Source organism: Natrix helvetica (assembly GCF_964273705.1).
Source record: "Natrix helvetica genome assembly, chromosome: 3".
Classification (NCBI taxonomy): domain Eukaryota; kingdom Metazoa; phylum Chordata; class Lepidosauria; order Squamata; family Natricidae; genus Natrix; species Natrix helvetica.
Window position 1 is genome coordinate 23933389 of NC_138549.1, and position 18910 is coordinate 23952298.

Here is an 18910-nt window from a genome sequence, read left to right on the forward strand (position 1 = left end):
TAAGTAAAATGGGGCGACATTCACTTAACAACTGTCTCACTTAGCAATGGAAATTTTGGGCTCATTTGTGGTTGTACGTTGAGGACTACCTGTACTTAGTATTAATTTGTACTACTTTCCACCATTTTTGACGCTGCAGAAGAGTATTCAGGAAATCCTTGGAGAAGGGTGGTACCTAGTTAGGATTGGAATTTCTGTTGGTAAGGAATGCAGATATAAAGTATAAGGACACATGACTACATTGCTTAGCAATGGCGATGCCCTACAATCAGAGGTGGTATTCAGCCAGTTCTCTCCTGTTTGGGAGAACCGGTAGCAGTGACTGAGGCAGACTCCGCCCACCCACCCTGATGTAATGCATGAGAACTGTGCATGCGCAGAAGGTGGCGTATGCGCAGGTGCAGCATGCCGTGAGAGTGAAGCGAAGGTGAGCGCGCTCACATTTGCGAACTGATAGGGAAGCTAAGTGAATCCCACTGCTGCCTACAATCCCCATTTGCTACCATTGAGCAAGATTTGCAATTTCCTGTTGGCTTGTAATAAATTAGTGAGACGTTGCAAGTCTCAGGCGGCTCACAAGCAAGCTGACAGGCAAGCTACTCGGGAAGGCTGCACAGGGAACCATAAATGGCAGCATGGTGTTCTGACCCAGCTCCCAAACATACCAAGCCCTTTGCATTTAATGAAACCTTCCCTTTATTAGGAGCTCCAGCAGCCACGCTCTCACAGCAGGCTATGAAGTCCCTAAGTCCTGCAGAAAGTGATGCTCGCTCCCTTTCCTCGTGAAATGGCCTCAGTACACCAGGAGTCTCTCTCTCTCTTTACATGCTTGCAAAGGGAGTCCTTGAAGGGTGCACTCACTTTCTTCTAGCAGCACACACACACACAAACACTCACACACACTCACACACACTCACACACACACACACACACACACACACACACTCACACACACACATGCTCAGAAGGCACTGCAGATTCCAAGAAGAATTCTGATAATTTTCAGACAGGATTCGGAAGTGTAAGCTATCAGTGGCTGAATGGCAGGGAAATGAATAGTTGGCTGCCACACTTTGCCAGCAGCAATGGCTCTTCCATCCCGAGGACTGGCCCATAGATTCCGGCTGCTCTCCTCTTCTCTGCCTTCTGCGCAGCCACGTGTCAAGCACTGGACCCAGCTATTCCTCCTCTTCCTCATCAGCCACTTCCAGACCTGGAGGCTGTTGACTCTCCATCTGAGGGCTGTTAGACAGCTGAGGCTCCGCCTCTGTCTCACTCTCTCTGCCAGCTCCATTCCCCCTTCCCCCTCGGAGCTCTCAGATTGCCTTGATGGTGGCCCTGACTTCCATGCCGCCTCTTCACCTGATTCGGCTGCCAGAGGGGCTGGCGGCCGACAGGCCACAATACATGGTACAAGTGGGGCAGTGGTGGGATTCCAACGTTTTTACTAGCGGTTCTGTGGGTGTGGCTTGGTGGGTGTGGCATGGCATGGCTTGGTGGGCGTGGCTTGGTGAGCTGGCAAGGGAAGGTTACTGCAAAATCCCCATTCCCTCCCGATCAGCTGGGACTCGGGAGGCAGAGAATAGATGGGGGTCAGGGCCAGTGAGAGATGGTATTTACCAGTTCTCTGAACTACTCAAAATTTCCGCTACCAGTTCTCCAGAACTCGTCAGAACCTGCTGAATGCCACCTCTGAAGTGGGGGTGTTGCTGCAGAAGGCAGGAAGGCTTACAAGAGGTTGGCATAGTGTGATCTCTGCTGGGTTGAAGGTGGCTGTTGCAAGGTGTTGAAGGGGCACATGGGGGATGCAGCCCAGCACAAGCTCTGCAAGGCTATGCTTTGAAAATGCTCATATACAGAGTGCTTCAATACTTAGCCAGTTTCTACTGTAATTTGCAGATCGTATAAGGTAAGATAGAAAAAATTTTAAGACTTCATTTGCTTGAAGGAAGCTAAATCTTGGTCTGCTGCTAGAGATTGGATGTTCCCTTCCCCCTATGTCTTTATATCAGTTTAATTTCACAATATACTAAAAATAAATGGCCATTGTTTCTTCTTCACAGAAACAAAGATTTGGATGACTTCATCATAGTGAATTGTACATATGAGCCGTGTGACAGGAGGTGAGTTTTGCAGCCACACCGGGCTCACATTTTATCACATAATGGGTATTACATTTCTAATCTAGTGTTGAAAACAATATGTTTCATTATACATCCCAGTCCCCGTCTGCCAAAACCCCGGATAAATCTTGCATTATTTTATTTATATCCCTTAAATATCTTTTCCATTCTAATAAATGGTATTCAACTTTTATTGTGATCAAAGATCAGCGCACAAAATGTGCATGTGTGTGTTTGCATGTATTTCAGTCAGATAACTTAATTTAAAATGCGGATTATAAAATTAATTACAAAATTATAGCTCCAGTTTAAACTCTGACGCCAGTTTCCAATAACACCTTTCCTTTTCTGGTCCTCCCATGTCCAGCCCATTTTTGAGTTAACATTTAAGGAGAAACAGGTGTAGTGGTTAAGGTACCAAGTTAGAGACTGGGAGACCATGAGTTCTGCTCCTATCTTAAGCTTGAAGCCAGCTGGATGACCTACTTGGATGAATGATCCTACTTCATCCTAAGGAAGGAGACAGTGGCAAGCCACTCCCAAAAATCCTACCCAGAAAACTGCAGGGACAATTGCCAGGTGTCAACACTGACTCAAAGGCACAACCCCACCCCTCTATTAAAGAGCTCCCTTAAGTGCTTTCTTGGAGCTGAAGCGCAAGGATCAGCTGTCTGTCTGTTTTAAAACTGCAGATGGCTTTTTCTCAGGGATGCAGGCTATAATCCTGGAAGAACAGTATAGATAAAGCGTTGAATGACAAATCCCCATCCTGGGAGGAAGAAGTAGAACCACTGTAAAACTGCAGCCGAGGGGTGGGATGATATCAAAATAGTTGATGACATCTAAAATCGACCAGAAATCCAACAGAAATAACAGCTACATTTTCCAGGGTTGAATGTCATTTTATTTTGGTAGGTTATCCATTTGGGTGAGTAATGCAGTTTCAGTACCATATCTGAATTGAAATCCTATTTAAGATGGTTTTAGAAGGTCATTAACATTCATATGCATCTGAAGATATAAAGCCAGTCTTTATATTTCTAGAAACAGAATTACAGGTTGGCTTGTAATTAGACAGTTCTCAGAGGGGTGAGAATTAATTCTCGCATGGGTATTTTAAAGAAAGTGTCCCTTGTTCTGTATTAACTCTCAAATAAGCTGAGAGTTCTTCAGTTAATATTCCAGTTAGGATAGCTTGTGCTTCATCACTCAGAACTTACTCATAAATAAAGGACTTGGCACCAGAAGAAGGAAGAAGGTACTCGGGAACAATTTAAATTAAATTCACAATATTAATTTTGTTTTAACAATAAACAAGCAATGATTTGAATTTTCAAGGCTGACTTGCATTTTGTATTCCACTGATCTGTGATCCCTATTCTATAGATCACTCGAGCCATCAAAACAGTACAGGTAGTCCTCGACTTACGACCACAATTGAGCCCAACATTTATGTTGCTAACTGAGAAATTTGTAAAGTGAGTTTTGCCCCATTTAAAGACTTTTCTTGCTGCATTTGTTAAGTGAATCACTGCACTTGTTAAATTAGCAACCTGGTTGTTAAGTGAATCTGATTTTCCTATTGACTTTGCTTCTCAGAAAGTCACAAAAGCAGATCACATAAGCCAGGAACACTGCAACCGTTATAACTATGTAACAGTTGTCAAGCATCTGAATGTAAATCACATGCCCATGGGGATGGGGCAATGCTCAGAAGTCTGAAAAATGGTCATGTCACTTTTTTCAATGCTATTGTAACTTTGAACAGTCACTAAGTGAACTGTTGTAAGTCGAGGACTATCTATATTGCTAAGAGATGATGTGGGAGATTTCCCAAGCATGTACTGTATAGGAAGCTACCAAGTGACTGAGCTATTTTAACTAGTCCTGTACCTGCAGAGATTTTAATTAGCTATCATTTTGCATCTGATCAGGGAATGATTTTCCTTGAAAACAGCTGCATGGATCTCCTGCAGATGTATAGCTGTACTTGAAAAGAAAACTAAATTTAGTCTCTCCCCTGCTTGATGTGTAGGACCAAATATTTTTTGGGACTCGTCCTTAGTCATGAAATCATGATTGAACACACTGAAATCTTCTGGGCAAGCAGTTCAGATTCATATTATAACACCACACAGAGACATTTACCATATTTTGGGGAGTATAAGATGCACCTTTTCACCCCTTAAAAGATGGTGAAAATTTGGGTGCGTCTTATGCACCCAATGTAACCCCGCCCGCCCACCCACCCGCCCACAGGCGAAAGGGTCCCCACCCTTTGGCCTCTGACTTCCAGCAATTTACCTCCTTCCAGCAAATGGGAAAATAGAGCTTGTTGCAGCGGCAATAGGCTATGGCAATCCCTGCAGCCTGAAACAGCTGATCATCGGGAGGCCCTGCTGAAATTGAAAGTGAAACTTGCTGTTTGCTGCAAGGAGGCAAATTGCTGGGAGGCAGGGGCAGATTTTTTTTCTTCTAATCAGACTAAACTGAAACAGGCTGTTTGTTGTTTGCTGCAAGGAAGTAAGTCAATAACTATAAATACCTATATAATGTTCAAATTATTAAACTTATTTTTTAAATACTGCTTTATTATTGTTCTGGACAACTTAACAAAAAGAAGAAGCTTTTTAAAATAAATGCTTGATCTGAAGAGGCCCAGTGCTATTGTATCTTCTTTTAAATAGCAGAGAATAAAGTATACTTCCAGAAAGCAACATCAATTTTAACAGTATCTGTAGAAATATAGTCTGAAATGTAACACCACAAACAGTGTATATCCTCTTTACTGTTTGCTGTTTGCTGTAAGGAGGCAAATTTCTGGGATGCAGAGGCAGACTTTCCCCCCTTTGTTTTCCTCCCCAACAGCTAGGTGCGTCTTATATTTCGGAGCGTCTTATACTCCGAAAATACGGTACCTTAATTAGCCTAGGAAGACTGTTAAGCATCAGCATAGGCAGCATACAACAATTTCCCACTGCTGTCTTGACTATCCAAAGACTGCAGTGTGCATTCAGAGTTACAGTAGCAGGTGGAAATGTAACTCAGGTTGAGTTGAGATGACTCACCACCCATCTTAATTGTCCAGAATAGCTTACTCAGCCTTCCATCCTTCCGAGGTGGATAAAATGAGGACCCAGATTGTTGGGAGCAATATGCTAACTCTGTAAACCGCTTAGAGAGGACTGTAAAAGCACTATAAAGCAGTATATTAGTCTAAGTGCTAAATGCTATTGCTACTAGCCAAAACTGGGAGAAAGGAACTGTCCAGGGTACTGATGGCCAAGTTTCTATATTAATGTAGGTAGACCTTGTCTTACAATCATTCATTTAGTTAAAGTTATAACAGCACTGGAAAAAGTGGCTTATGACTATTTTTCACACTTAAAACCATTGCAACATCCCCATGGTCACATGATCAAAATTTGAATGCTTGATAACTGGCATGTATTTATGATGATTTGCAGTGTCTTGAGGGGGTCACGTGATCACCTTTTTCTGATAAGAAAAAATCAGTGGGGAAACCAGTAACAATCATGTTACTAACTTAACAGCTGCAGTGATTCACTTAACAACAGTGGCAAGAAAGGTCCTAAAACGTACCTTAGTTCTCTTGCTTGGCAATGGAAAGTTTGACCTCTATTGTGGTCACAAGTCAAGGACTACCTATATTACTAAGATGTGATTTTACCAGCACAATTAATCTTGGAAAACAGTGGATATGTTTAATGTCTATGGAGAAAGCACTTTGGGGAGTGGATATTTTACTAGCAGCTGATTAGGCACTGAGGATCTTTTGAACTTTTTGGTTAGGCTGTAACCTGCCTTCCCTTCCATTCAGAAGCCCAGTTTCACCATTCTGAGGTGGCTCTCCTGCTGTGCATCCCATGAGTTTTTGCTGCAACCTCTATTCCTAAGTCTATTCCTAAATCTGTCCCTCATTTTCATCCCCTTTCGGTGTACATCTCTTAACACTAAGCAACAGCTAATCAGCAGTTTTCCTTCCTCCCATGCAATGGCTTGCTCCTTCTCCTGGCATTCACATAAACATGGACAAATACAAATGAGGTGGCCCTTGGCTCCATTTAAGGGACTTTAACGACTTTTCAAAGGGTTTCTCACATATCCAACAATAATCTCTGAGTGCCAGAACAGTGTTCCTTTTATCCACAAGTTATGTGCTAATGTAAGCTTGGGCACAGAGAACAGACCAAGCAAGTAACCAATCCGACATGAAAACTCTTTCCCACAGGTATCAAATGCACAAAAATATACAAACTGCAAACTGCCTCTGTTTTTGTTTTGCCTTAACAGATCCCAAGACCTAAATGATCTCATCAAAGTGAATCATATGTCTAACCAGTTTAGAAAGGAGTAAGTTTCAAACCAGAAACCTGTATTACACTCTGAATCTAGTTGGAAAATTGTAAAATTTCATGTTCCTCTTTATTCCACCCTCCTCCCCCAAACTCTACCGAATCTTACGATAGCTAAGGGGGCCGGGTGGGTGGGGGTGAGTGGGTGTTATGTCAATTTCTACTTTCTTATGAAACTGTAAGCTTTATTTTCCGTGGGCATCCGCAGGGAAAGTAAAAAAGTGAAGATGGCAGTTGCTTCCATATGATTGAAGCTACAACTTTTATTAAGTGCATGGGACCTCAAAACACATACAAAAGAAATTGAGGGTCACAGCTGCTGCATGGAATTTAGTTGATTGTAATAGGTGGTATCTGGTTCACAGTAGTGACTGTGATAGGGATTTAGGTTTCCTAGTGGATCACCATTTAAGTATGAGCCAACAAAGCCAACGTAGTTCTGGGCTGCATCAACTAAAGGATAGCATCAAGATCACAAAAAGTGATAGTATCCCTCTGTACTAAAGTAGTGAGCCCACACTTGAAGTATCATATCTTGTTCTGATCATCATGATACTAAAAAGATGCAGAGACCCTAGAAATAGTGCAGAGAAGAACAATGAAGATGATAAGAAGTCTGGAGGTTAAATCATACAGTGAACATTTGAGGGAACTAGATGTGTCTAGCTAGCCTAATGAAGAGAAGTATTAGTATGACTTGGTAACTGTCTACCAATACTATCAGAAGTTGTTTGTCAGGCATAGAAAATTAGAAGCCAGGATAGAGTTCAAAGCCACTAGGAGTTTATGCCATGCAACTTATACACAAGAATCCAATCTACTACTGGTCATGCCATATTGGCATCAAATAAGAGTCAGTGGACTTCAAGGAAGGGCTGAACTCTGATGGGGGCATAGGAACTCCAAACTGAAAATGCATTGGAGCCACCCTCAGGCTCAGATGGGTCATCTCCTACCCTATCACAGAGAAGAGAGAGTTGACGTACTCTCTAAAGTACCTGAGGGTAGAACAAGATGCATTGGGTGGAAGCTCAATAATAGCTTGCCTTCTGAAGTTTTGGGGTGCTCCATAGCTGGAGGTTTTCATGAAAAGATTGAACATTCATTTATCCAGGATGATATAAGAGCCATGGTGGTGCAGTGGTTAGAATGCAGTATTGCAGGCTAATTCTGCTGACTGCCAGCAGTTTGGCAGTTCACGTCTCATCGGGTCAAGGTTGACTCAACCTTCCATCCTTCCAAAGTCAGTAAAATGAGAACCAAGATTGTTGGGGGGAAATATGCTGATTCTGAAAACCACTTAGAGAGGGCTGTAAAGCACTGTGAAGTCTGTGTTATTGCTATAAGGACTCCTACTTAGGCAGAGGATGGATTAGAAGGCCCCTAAGGTCGCTTCCAGCCCTATGATTCTATGATTCCTAAGCTCATTTGACTCAAAAGGTTAAACTCTTTGGTTCTGGACTTTCTGATTTCCATTCTCATCCTCCTGCCTACAATTTGGTATAGTGATTAAAGCCCCAGGCTAGAAACAGGAGACCATGAGTCAGCTGGATGACTGTGGGCCAATCACTTTTTCAACCTTAGGAAAGCGGCCAGGGTGAACTACTGAATTCTTGCCAAATAAGCTGCAGGGACCTGGCCAGGCAGTTGTCAGTAGTCAACACTAACTCAAATGCACACCAAGAATGTAAAAGTGTGTCTGTGTGTGCCCGCATGTGTATACTGTATATGAAACAATATATGCTCTAGCAGTATACTTGTTTTTGACATTTGATTTCTACAAATAAAGATCAAAATGTTTCTAATCTCTGTCAAATTATTTGATTTTATCTGTATCATAAGGTTAATCCTTTTTAGATTTTTACCTAATTATTTTGAATATAAATAAGGAGACATGGCCCCCCTTTTAATCTATATTATAATTTGTTCATGTTGTAAGTGATTTTTGATCTTTATTACTTCTCTTTATACAGTGCTATTGAAACAAGGAATATTTTCTGAAACGTGTCAAGTCAAAGAAACATTTTTTTTCTTGATACTTGGATTCAAACTATGCTGACAATGCAGATAAATTCAATATTGTTACTGATGTATTAAAAGCAATGAAATATTTAATTGAAATGTACAATATTTCAATTAAATTACCTGTCTACTTTCATTTCGAAAGAAGCATAACCTGGACACTTTTTCTAAAGTCAAAGATGAAACTAATCATGGTTAAGTCTCCGTTTCTGCTCCAGTTCAGTATCTAGGGGGAAAAACATAGAATACCACAATGATAGGAAGTTTTCTGGCTCTGCTAAATTCCCAAAGCATGAATTATGCAACAATGCATTATTATATATATTTTTTATCAGCAACAATATTTCATACCACATCAATATGAAAACTCCCTGTTATTTTTCACCTCTAGCAGCATTTTCTACTAATAATCATCAGTGGGTACATTACTCACAAACCTAAACACTTGCTTAATCTTGCAAAGTTGCTCTCATGTGGTAAGATCAAACCATAAGCTTTAGAGCAGGGGTGTCAAACTTGCGTCATCACGGCATTGTCACATGATGTATCATGACATTTCCCTTTTCGCTAAACCAGGTGTGGGCGTGGCCAATGCGTGACACATCAGTAGTACTTCCTCCTACTGTTTTATCTCTGTATTAGACAAAATTCAGATATTATGAAGAATAAATGACCTTGGTTTTTCTTTCATTTTAGAGGATATCAGGATGTGGATGATCTCATTGAAGTGAATCGTATATCAAACCAGAAAGGCAGATGGTAAGTTTTAAATTGTACAGTTGAATTAGGCATCTACATTATATTAAGGAATCTAGTTTTGAAAAATTATCTCGTTCTTTCAAAATAGTATGAATCAAATATCAGTGATAGTTGTTTTATCAGGCATTCTTTCGTAAACTGACCAACGCTATAGTTTCTTACTGAATTGTTAGTATATATAAATGAAACCTTGCTTTAAAGGACTAATTAGGAGTAAAAATCAATGAAACGTTCACTAATCTTTTAAATATGAAAATGTATCATCGGTGTGTTTTGCATCATTTACATGATTTTATTGTGTGAAGGACTGTAAATAGTCAAAAAACAACATTGTACCATTTGCATCTGTGATCAAAAGTGCACCTGGAGAAGCAATGGGGGGAGAGTTTTGGCAACACAGAGCTTGCCCAGATGAAGAGACTGTAGAGTCCTGAGCTGGATGGGGGAATGGGAAAGAGTTTCAGGATAGCTACAACCTAGAATCTCTTAGGATCTAGTACAGGGGTCCCTAACCCCCCCCACCTGTGGACTGGCACTGGGCTAGGGCATGCCAGAAACTGGGCAGCGCAAACAAGCGAAGCCCCATCTGCAGGATACAGGCACCATGTGAAACCATGCCCCCTCCGGTCCATGGAAAAACGTCTATCCATAGAACCGGTCCCTGGTGCTCTAAAGGTGGGGGGGGGCACTGATCTAGTTATAAGAAAGTAAATGATTAAACTATTGGACTTATGTCATAGCATCACAAAGATCACAAATTATTTTATTTGCATAATTACTTCATTATGCAAGTACTACAAATCATTGTAAAAGATCTATTGCATCCAGAGTTAATTATACTGAAATCCAATAAGGATTCACTGAATATATACAGTATGTATGTATGTATGTATGTATGTATGTATGTATGTATGTATGGTGTATGTATGTATGTGTATGTGTGTGTATATGTATGTGTGTGTGTATATACACACACACACATACACACACATACATACACTTGCAAACATTGTTACTATGATGCACATTTACGATAAATTGTTAAATTTATATTCCATCCTTTCACCAAAAACAATGTTCATGTTGAGCAATACTAAAATGATACTAATATAAAAAATAATAATATTAAAACAAATACATTAAAATAAAGGAAAACCTTCTGCTCAATAATTATTGGAATCTTTGCAGTCCCTTGTACTTATCTTATTTTGTTCCTAAATCAGCTCTGACCTGGACAGTTTCATTGAAGTCCAAGATAAAAACAATCAAAGGTAAGTCTGTACTTTCAGTTTGTGACTTTTAATTTAATTGCTGTGGTTAGACACAAATATGGTATAACTTGAGCAGGAAAATACTAAATGTGAAACCAAATATAGGTAGTCCTCAACTTAAGACCATAAGGAAGTGCAAAAGTGAGTCCAGATCCCAGAGGCATTTTGTATTACAACGATACAATTTGGAGTTTATGCCAGGAGCAATGATTGGCTCTAAAAGTATTTTCTTATTCCTGCAAAGTTGCACTATTGATAGAATGTCTTAATAGAAATTGAAAGGGAATAACATGGCATTTGCTTCTGATTTTGGCAAAATAGCTCCTTTGGGGGTTCTCCAAACTGCACAGAATCTTAGCTAGAGGTTCTCCCGAACCCCTGCAACCCCCTCCAGCAGCCCACCCCTGGTTATTTCTATTTAAAAGGAGCGGTTCATCCATCTTATTTATGAGTGAGTGAAGATTAGTTAAATGGAGCAATGGGAAAGGAGATTTTCCTACCCTTCCTCACTGGCCCCTCCCTCTTGTTCCCCTCTTTCTCTTTCGTTTCTTCTGCTCTGTGCTGAAAGAGAGACACCATTCCCACAATCAGAATGTCCTCCACACTTGTAAAGATGGGAGGAATAATCCCAGAAAGCTGGTTGATATTTAAAATTCTCTGTCCGATGTTCAAAATCTCATCCTTTGTACAGCATATGAAATTTGCAGTGAGTCACAAAAAATAATAATTTTTAAAAAACATCAAAATTGCATTTCACCAAGGCAGCCATCGGCACCAATATTGTTGCCAAGCATTCTTGAATTGCTCCAGAATTAAAATATTTTGCCCCATTCTGTATTAGTGGGTCTTTTCCTTTAATTATAATCTTTAATTCTTTCTGGTTCCCCTTAGCAACTAAGGTCCACATTTTATCAGCTTTTTCTCTGATACAGGGCATTTCTGAGGAAGAGATTTCTTACACTTAAAGTCAGACCTCCATATATATTTTAATAGGATTTTAAACAAAGAGCAGCAAATATTCTTGTAACTTTTTGAAAGTTTTGTTTCCAGTCAATCTTATCTTTTAGTCCATTTGCAAACTTTCCATAATTAGCATTCCAATCATCCTTTCACTGCAAATTTTTAAAAAGTGTTCAAGTTTTAAACTTACATAAATCTTTTTTTGCTGCAGGTTGGAGGAAAAACACCCAGTTTAATAAAACCTGTCCTTCTGGAAGTTCTTAATGTTCCAAAAGCTATTAACAAGCCATTTCCAATATAAGTGATTAAAAGGAGAGGTGGGGTGAACTCAGTATCCTTATGAAAGGCTCTGGCCATAGCTTGAGAAAAGTTTCTCTCCTGAATCCCAGAGCTATAAAACATGCTGAATGCTGCTAGTTTACCTTCTCATCAAGGGAACATGTGTAAGGGGTCCTCTGGGCAATCTCAAGTCCATCTTCGGAGAGGGATTCAGGGAGCTGGTTGCTTCACTGACACCACTTTCTACTGGAATTCTTGGTTCCTCTAAAAGCAAAGTTTCCTAAGTCCACCATTCTCTCCAGAGATCTCCCCAACTACCCTGTTTCCCTGAAAATAATGCCTCCCTGAATAATAAGCCCAATCAGGTTTTTGAGCACATGGGCTAAAATAAGCCCTCCCCAAAAATATTGCAACACAGCAGCAGCCATAAGGTGACCACGCTCACCATCTCCTGCACCTCAAAAATAGTAAGACCTCCCTGAAAATAAGGCCAAGTGCTTATTTCGGGGGGGGGGGGGCAAAGAAAATAAGACCCTGTCTGATTTTTGGAGAAACAGTATTAGACATGGTTGTCTTGAGTGGGATAATTGAAAACATCCCAGAAGGAGGCAGAAGCAAAACCACTGTTGTTTAAAAAAAAAAAAACTACGTATGTGATCAAGAGCTGAGCTGAACTTGAAGAAAAAGTGCATTCTGACACAAGCAGGATGTGTTAAATATTGTATCGATCCATGACACTAGAAGTTGCAACCTTATCTTATCAAGGCTAAAATATGAATAGCTTTGTTTTCAACTATCTGGATTAGCCTGAATTTCCTCTTCAGAACATTTACTATCCACATAATTAGTGAAATCAGAGCAAGGGTGAGTCTCTGAGGATGCTAATACTTTAGGACATCAGTGGTGGCTGTGTGCACTAGTTCTTCCAATAATTATGAGAAATCTATACCTTTTTTTTCTTTTTACAAAGGGCTATTATTGACAAAGAATTGTGTACCTATTGCCGGAAGCCATTGGGCACGGATACTAAAATGATTCTCGAAGCTCTAAATATTTGCTGTCATGCAACTTGTTTCAAGGTAAGAATGTCGTTACATTGACTGTCCTAAAATAGGCCAATGTACACATACAAATGTATATAGATATGCATACATAGATGTTCATAGACACACATTTTGGTATAGTGGTTAAGATGCTGGCCTAGAAATTCATGCTAATCATGAAAATGTGGTCTCCTCCCGTTTGGTCCAAGCTTTCTTGTACTGCGGTGTGACATTATTCAAGGCTTCAAGAGCCATGAATTATAAAGTTCTAGAACATGGTGATAAAATCCTGATTGTATTAATATTTCAGATTGTGAAAGAGATGAGTTTTTTGAGTGATTGCTGGAAGCACAGTAAGCCAGCCAGTTCGGTTTAGAAGTTAAGGCATCAGGTTAGAAACCAGAAGAGTTAGTTCTAGTCCCTAGCACCAGCTGGGTGACTTTGGGCAAGTCACTCTCTTAGCCGAACCCACCTTACAGGGTTGTTGTTGGGGAAAATAGGAACAGGAAAGAGTATTATATGTATTTGCTAGCATGAGTTACATACAAAGTAGTGAGATGGGATAAAAATCTAATAAACATAGTTGTTTTCGTGTTTGGACATATTCGTTACAGCTCTCTATAAACTTGCTAAATCAGCTTTGGAGAGCTCCATGGAGAAAAGATATATTTAAACTGAATGCAATTAGGCAAATCTGAAATCATGGTTCTAATCATGGAACCACATAGAAATTCAATAACGAGGTTTGTGCTTTTTTGAAGTTTGTTCTGGCGTACCCAGTTAAAATAATCAAAGGAATAAGAGAAATCTTTACTTGAGATTTTGGACCATCACTGCTAGCTGCATTCTCACTGACCTGGATGAATGTTAAGCTTCGGTATAAAATCTCTCCTTAATTTATCATTTATCTTTAGAATGCTGGATAATTGTAAAGTTACGTAGCCAAAATGTGGAAAAATTATAGTGTTAGTTCAGTAGATGCTAGCCCAATAATTAAGCACATTCATATAGAAAATGAGTATTGATGCTGAATTTCTCTGAAATATTTTAAATCATGGTAAAATTATATGGAAATAAAGGCAAGAGGCAATTGTATTAAAAATGACTGGCAGATATGTTATTCTTTGTCTGGCTTTTGCCACTAATTTTTTTTTAAATTCCATGTCTTTTAAGTGTGAAATCTGCAATGCATCTTTAGAAAACTTGAAGGCAGGAGATAGTATCTGGATTTACAAGAACATAGTGCACTGTTCACCGTGTTATTCTAAAGTTAAAGGTAAGCTATATTCAGAGTAACTTCCAATATGAAGTATTCGGGAAATATTTGTTCTTCCTGAATTTTTGTAGAAATGTACCCAATCTGCGGCTTCCTTAAACATACATGTGTCCTGGAATGTTCTGGACTGAATTGCTGATTGATTATGTGTCATCAATTCATTGTCAGCTCTTTTCAACCACAAGGTGCTTTTTCAAGAGGCAACTGGACTTTCTGGTTTTTCTTTGAAGATGTTTCGCTTCTTATCCAAGAAGCTTCTTCAGCTCTCAGCTTGAAGTTTTCTTGGAAAAAGTACAAGAGTGGTTTACTATTGCCTTCTCCAACTCAGTATATTTTTAGGCCTTTGCCATTGTCACTAAATAATCTTCAACCTCCAGATCTTTCTATATCACCGTTGCTCAAAAGAGGTGTCTGCTTGTGTGTTGGTTGACCTTCACATCTTGAGTGATCCTGCATATATTCTTGACATACATTCCTAATATTTTTTGCTCATCCCTCCCAGGAATAGCCTCTTCCCCCCACCATATGCGGCAGTATAGCAGGATGTGGGGTGGAGTGGGGGAATGTCCTTACCCCCTCCCCTCATGTTCATTTAAAAAAATGTAATGTGGCTCCTAATTGGAAAAAAAAGCAATAACACGCTAACGAAATTAGGTGTAGAAATTAATATATTCAAGAAAAATAACTGAAAAAAATTAAACGTACTAGGAAAAGTGGTGACACGAAATGTGAATATTAGGAGAAACGCCATGCAAGCTTGCAGACACTGGAAATGTCAGGGGAATGACAGTAGAATAAACTTCACATTGATTAAATGGTTTTACACTGGGGAGCAAGGAATTCAAAGTCTGAAACCACAACATAATGTATAAGTGTGATTCTGTTAATTCAAAAGTGGGTAAATATTTAACATTCAGAGTAGGAACTAAATGAATATTTTCCTCCGATTTTTCAATTACACTTTTCCAACTCCAGTTCACACTTTGGAAAACCAAATTGCCACTGATTGAGAGACAGTGAAATAAAGGATCTCATCTCATCAGTCAGAGATTCTCTCCTCCCCGACTGAAATAAAATTTAAAAAATGTAAAAGCACAATGTGAATGAAGTAGGATTTTAGTTTAAAGTTCATATAAATTGATTTAAATGTATTTATTACAAACCCCAGATTACAAAAAAACTGCTTTTTTTCTCTTTGCATGCATATATAAATAGCAATAGCACTTAGACTTATATACCGCTTCACAGTGCTTTTACAGTCCTCTCTAAGCGGTCAGCCTATTGCCCCCAACAATCTGGGTCCTCATTTTACCCACCTCGGAAGGATGGAAGGCTGAGTCTGTCAGGGGAAAATATTTCACCCTGAACTAGATGAGGTCTTAGATCGCGGCTTTTCCAAACAGCATTTTCTTTAAGGTGCGAAAAATGAAAACAAAATCCCGGAAACATATTCTAATGAGAAACAAAACTTTTAATACAAAAATAAGAAATAAAGAAATAAAGAAATCTATCTAATTGTTACATTTTGGCAAGAGCAGTTTTGTCTACCAGCTTCCTGGCAGACGGACAAAGAACAAAAGAAAAGAAGTCTCTGGAATGTGTGATGTAATAAACATGTTAAGCATGCGCAATAAATCATTGTCAGATAAGGCTTATGACCTGCGCAGTAACTCTTTCAGTAACTATTCAGTTCAGTTCTACTAGCAAACATTTAACGCAGTGACAGAGTCAACCTTGAGCCTGGTGAGATTTGAACTGCCAAATTGCAGTGAGCAGTCAGTCAGCAGAAGTAGCCTGTAACCACTCTACGTAACCACTGCACTCTAACCACTGCACCACCGAGGCTCTTGTAAATTTAAAAAATGTTTGGATTGTATCTCTACATTTTGTCAGAGTTCTTTGAAATTATTATAGAGTCTGCAGGATGGGAGGGAGCAAAGAATGAGCACAAAGAACTTATTTGGGACAATGGCTCTGTCAATACCACTAAGCTTGTAGTTTTCAGGACACACAGAAATGATGAGGGAGAAGGAAACACACACACGTTCACACACACATACACACACACACCCATACACATCTCCAGCCAGCCAGATTAATCCTAGTGAACTGACAAATCTTGGAGTCATATGCTAATTTTAAAGTTATCAGCACTTACTGAAGTACTTAATGGGAATGTATCAAATATGTTTAGAAGTTTTAATTTTATCAACATGTGTTTAAGCTCAGGAACCATTAATTTTCACATTAGTGTTTCTAAGTGTTTTTTTTTCTATCCTTTACAGCCAGATGGACTTACTGATCATTAATGAACTCTGATGAAACATTCTCAGATATTCCAGCTATCTTCATTTGTATCTGAAAGTTGTATTTTTTTGTTTAGAATAAGATATTTTAAAAATCCACATTCGGCGTTTGAGCATAAAATAAGATTATGTCTAAGTGAAAAATAACGTATGTATTTAGAATGTTCCTAGATGCTTTCATTGTTAGCAAGAGAAATGTCTACGATTGTAGCATTATATTGAATAAGGACGTGAAGTGTTGTACTGTAAATACAGCATATGAAGATAACCATCTCTGCTTAACATATTCTGTTTTGTGTTCATGCATTGAAAATTCGCATGTAAGTGTTCATCATATAGATAGAAATTTCTTCTTTAGCTGCAGCAATTCTTAAGAGATAGAGATTTTGCAGCTTTGGTTGGGACTGTTGATTTTGAGAGGAACCAAATCACCACGAAAGCTGCCAGAAAACAAGCAAGATGAAATCAACTGGAGTCCATGTGTTTAAGAACAATTGTTTTCCTATTATTAATGATCCCTAGATGTTGAGTCTGCTTCAATTCACCTCCATTTATACTGTAGCTCTGTGGAAGAGAACATTGGGACGGGGTGGGGTGTCAATCTATTCTCCAAACCAACTGAAAGCAGGACAAGAAGCAATGGATGGAAAACAATCAAGGAGAGAATCAACCTAAAACTAAGGAGACATTTCCTGACAGAACAATTCAGTTGTCTCCAGAAGTTGTGGATGCTCCAACACTGGAGATTATAAAGAACAGATTGGGCAACCATTTATCTGATAAGGTATAGGGTTTCCTGCTTGAGCAGGGAATTTGTTTAGAAGACCTCCAAAGTATCTTCCAACACTGTTATTGCTTGCAAGAAAATTCATCTTCTGTCTGTTCTGCTTGCTTTTAAACATTTTACTAAATTTTCTTTATAGAGATTGCCCCTGTCTAAAATTAAAGTCAATATAGCAGGGTCAGCTACAAAGAAATATCAAAAGGCCAAAATTGTAGGTACAACTGTGGATCCAAGCCCGGCCTTTATATATATTTATCTGCTATTGGTGCATGTACAGAGGTGTAAACCACCTAATTTTTTAGTTGCTTTAGTCACTCCATTGAAAATGGTATTGCGAAATATGTTCTTCTACTCCTATTTTAGTTATATTATGGTCATTTGAAAAGGCCAAGTCAGGTTGTTAGCATTCTGATGCAATCATTTAAAAACAGATATGGGAAAATAGGTACATCCTCATATGATCTGCAGTCAAACATCAACTCTTATGATTGAAAAGTACTTGTACTTATCAATAATACATTTTCAAATAATTCAAAATAAACTATTAAATAATATAAGGCATATATTATAGCACATAATATTATGGAATTATATTAGACACAGTCTGCATAGTTTACTATAAATATGGATACCTATTTTTCTTTTCTCTTTTGAACCTACATGAACAGTATTGTAAAGAATTTACCTTGATATGGAGAAATATTTTAAAATTAAAGTGGAAAAAAAATAGTGGTTGCATTCATGTGTTATGGTAATCTGAATGTTTTTGTAACATGAACAAGCCTTAAACTTACATGATTCCTGCCAACCTTCTCTTTCAGCATAAGACTCAGGTACTGGAAATAGTTTCAAAACTTGCAGTTCTATTTTTATCAACTCAATTTGTAGGTTAAGATGAAACTGATAAACATTTATTTGAAATTGCACTAAATCATAGATAAAATATAAGGAAACCTGACACTACACAAAATAAAACTAATCATGGTTTCAAGAATATATCCAGTAACCTTACTGCATTACAAAAATGTATAGCACAGGGGGGTCCCCAACCCCAGGGCCGCAACCCACTACCGGGCCTTGAACCGTTTGGAACTAGCCTACAGACGTGATGGGTGAGTGCATGTGATCCCCATTTCTGTGAGCAATGGGCAAGTATGTGCATGTGTGCTTACTCACCATTTGTGGGGAAGCATCCCCTCTTCCCACTCTTAGTCTGCAAAGCCGGAAAGGTTGGGGAACTCTATAGGACAGGAGACTTCAACCCCTGGTCTGTGGCCACTACTGGCCTTGAGCTGTTCAAAACCAGGCCGCAGAAGTGGCACATGAGCATGCATGTGCATCCCCTTGTGCAAGCAGAGCAGAGGTGGGTTTCCGCCGGTTCACCCCAAATTGGGTGAATCGGTAGTGGCGGCGGCGGGAGGCTCCATCCATCTTCTCGGATGCTTCCGCAAATACTCAGAAGTGTCGCACGAGCATGCACAAGCAAACCGGTAGTATGTATGTATGTATGTATGTATGTATGTATGTATGTATGTATGTATGTATGTATACATACATACATACATGTATATATATGTATTTGTGTTACTGGGATTCGAATCAGTAAGGGTATGGCTAGCTGATGAGAGCTAAATAGCTTGAAATAGATCTATACTAGTCTCCCTTTATGTATTTATCAGCACAAATACAACACAAATTTAAAAAGGCAACA

At 39.2% G+C, this 18910-nt stretch overlaps 1 protein-coding gene across 2 annotated transcripts in view; it reads left to right on the forward strand.

The window, feature by feature from the left end:
* Positions 1–17937, forward strand: part of SCEL (sciellin) — a 40451-nt gene extending 22514 nt beyond the window's left edge. For both annotated transcript variants that reach the window (XM_081948946.1, XM_081948947.1), the window contains 7 exons: positions 2064–2123; positions 6438–6497; positions 9218–9280; positions 10504–10551; positions 12761–12869; positions 14007–14109; positions 16395–17937. In XM_081948946.1, coding sequence (XP_081805072.1) covers positions 2064–2123; positions 6438–6497; positions 9218–9280; positions 10504–10551; positions 12761–12869; positions 14007–14109; positions 16395–16411 — 460 coding nt within the window. In that variant the 3' untranslated portion in view covers positions 16412–17937. The remainder of the gene's footprint in view (positions 1–2063; positions 2124–6437; positions 6498–9217; positions 9281–10503; positions 10552–12760; positions 12870–14006; positions 14110–16394) is intronic.
* The last annotated feature ends 973 nt before the right edge of the window (positions 17938–18910 follow it).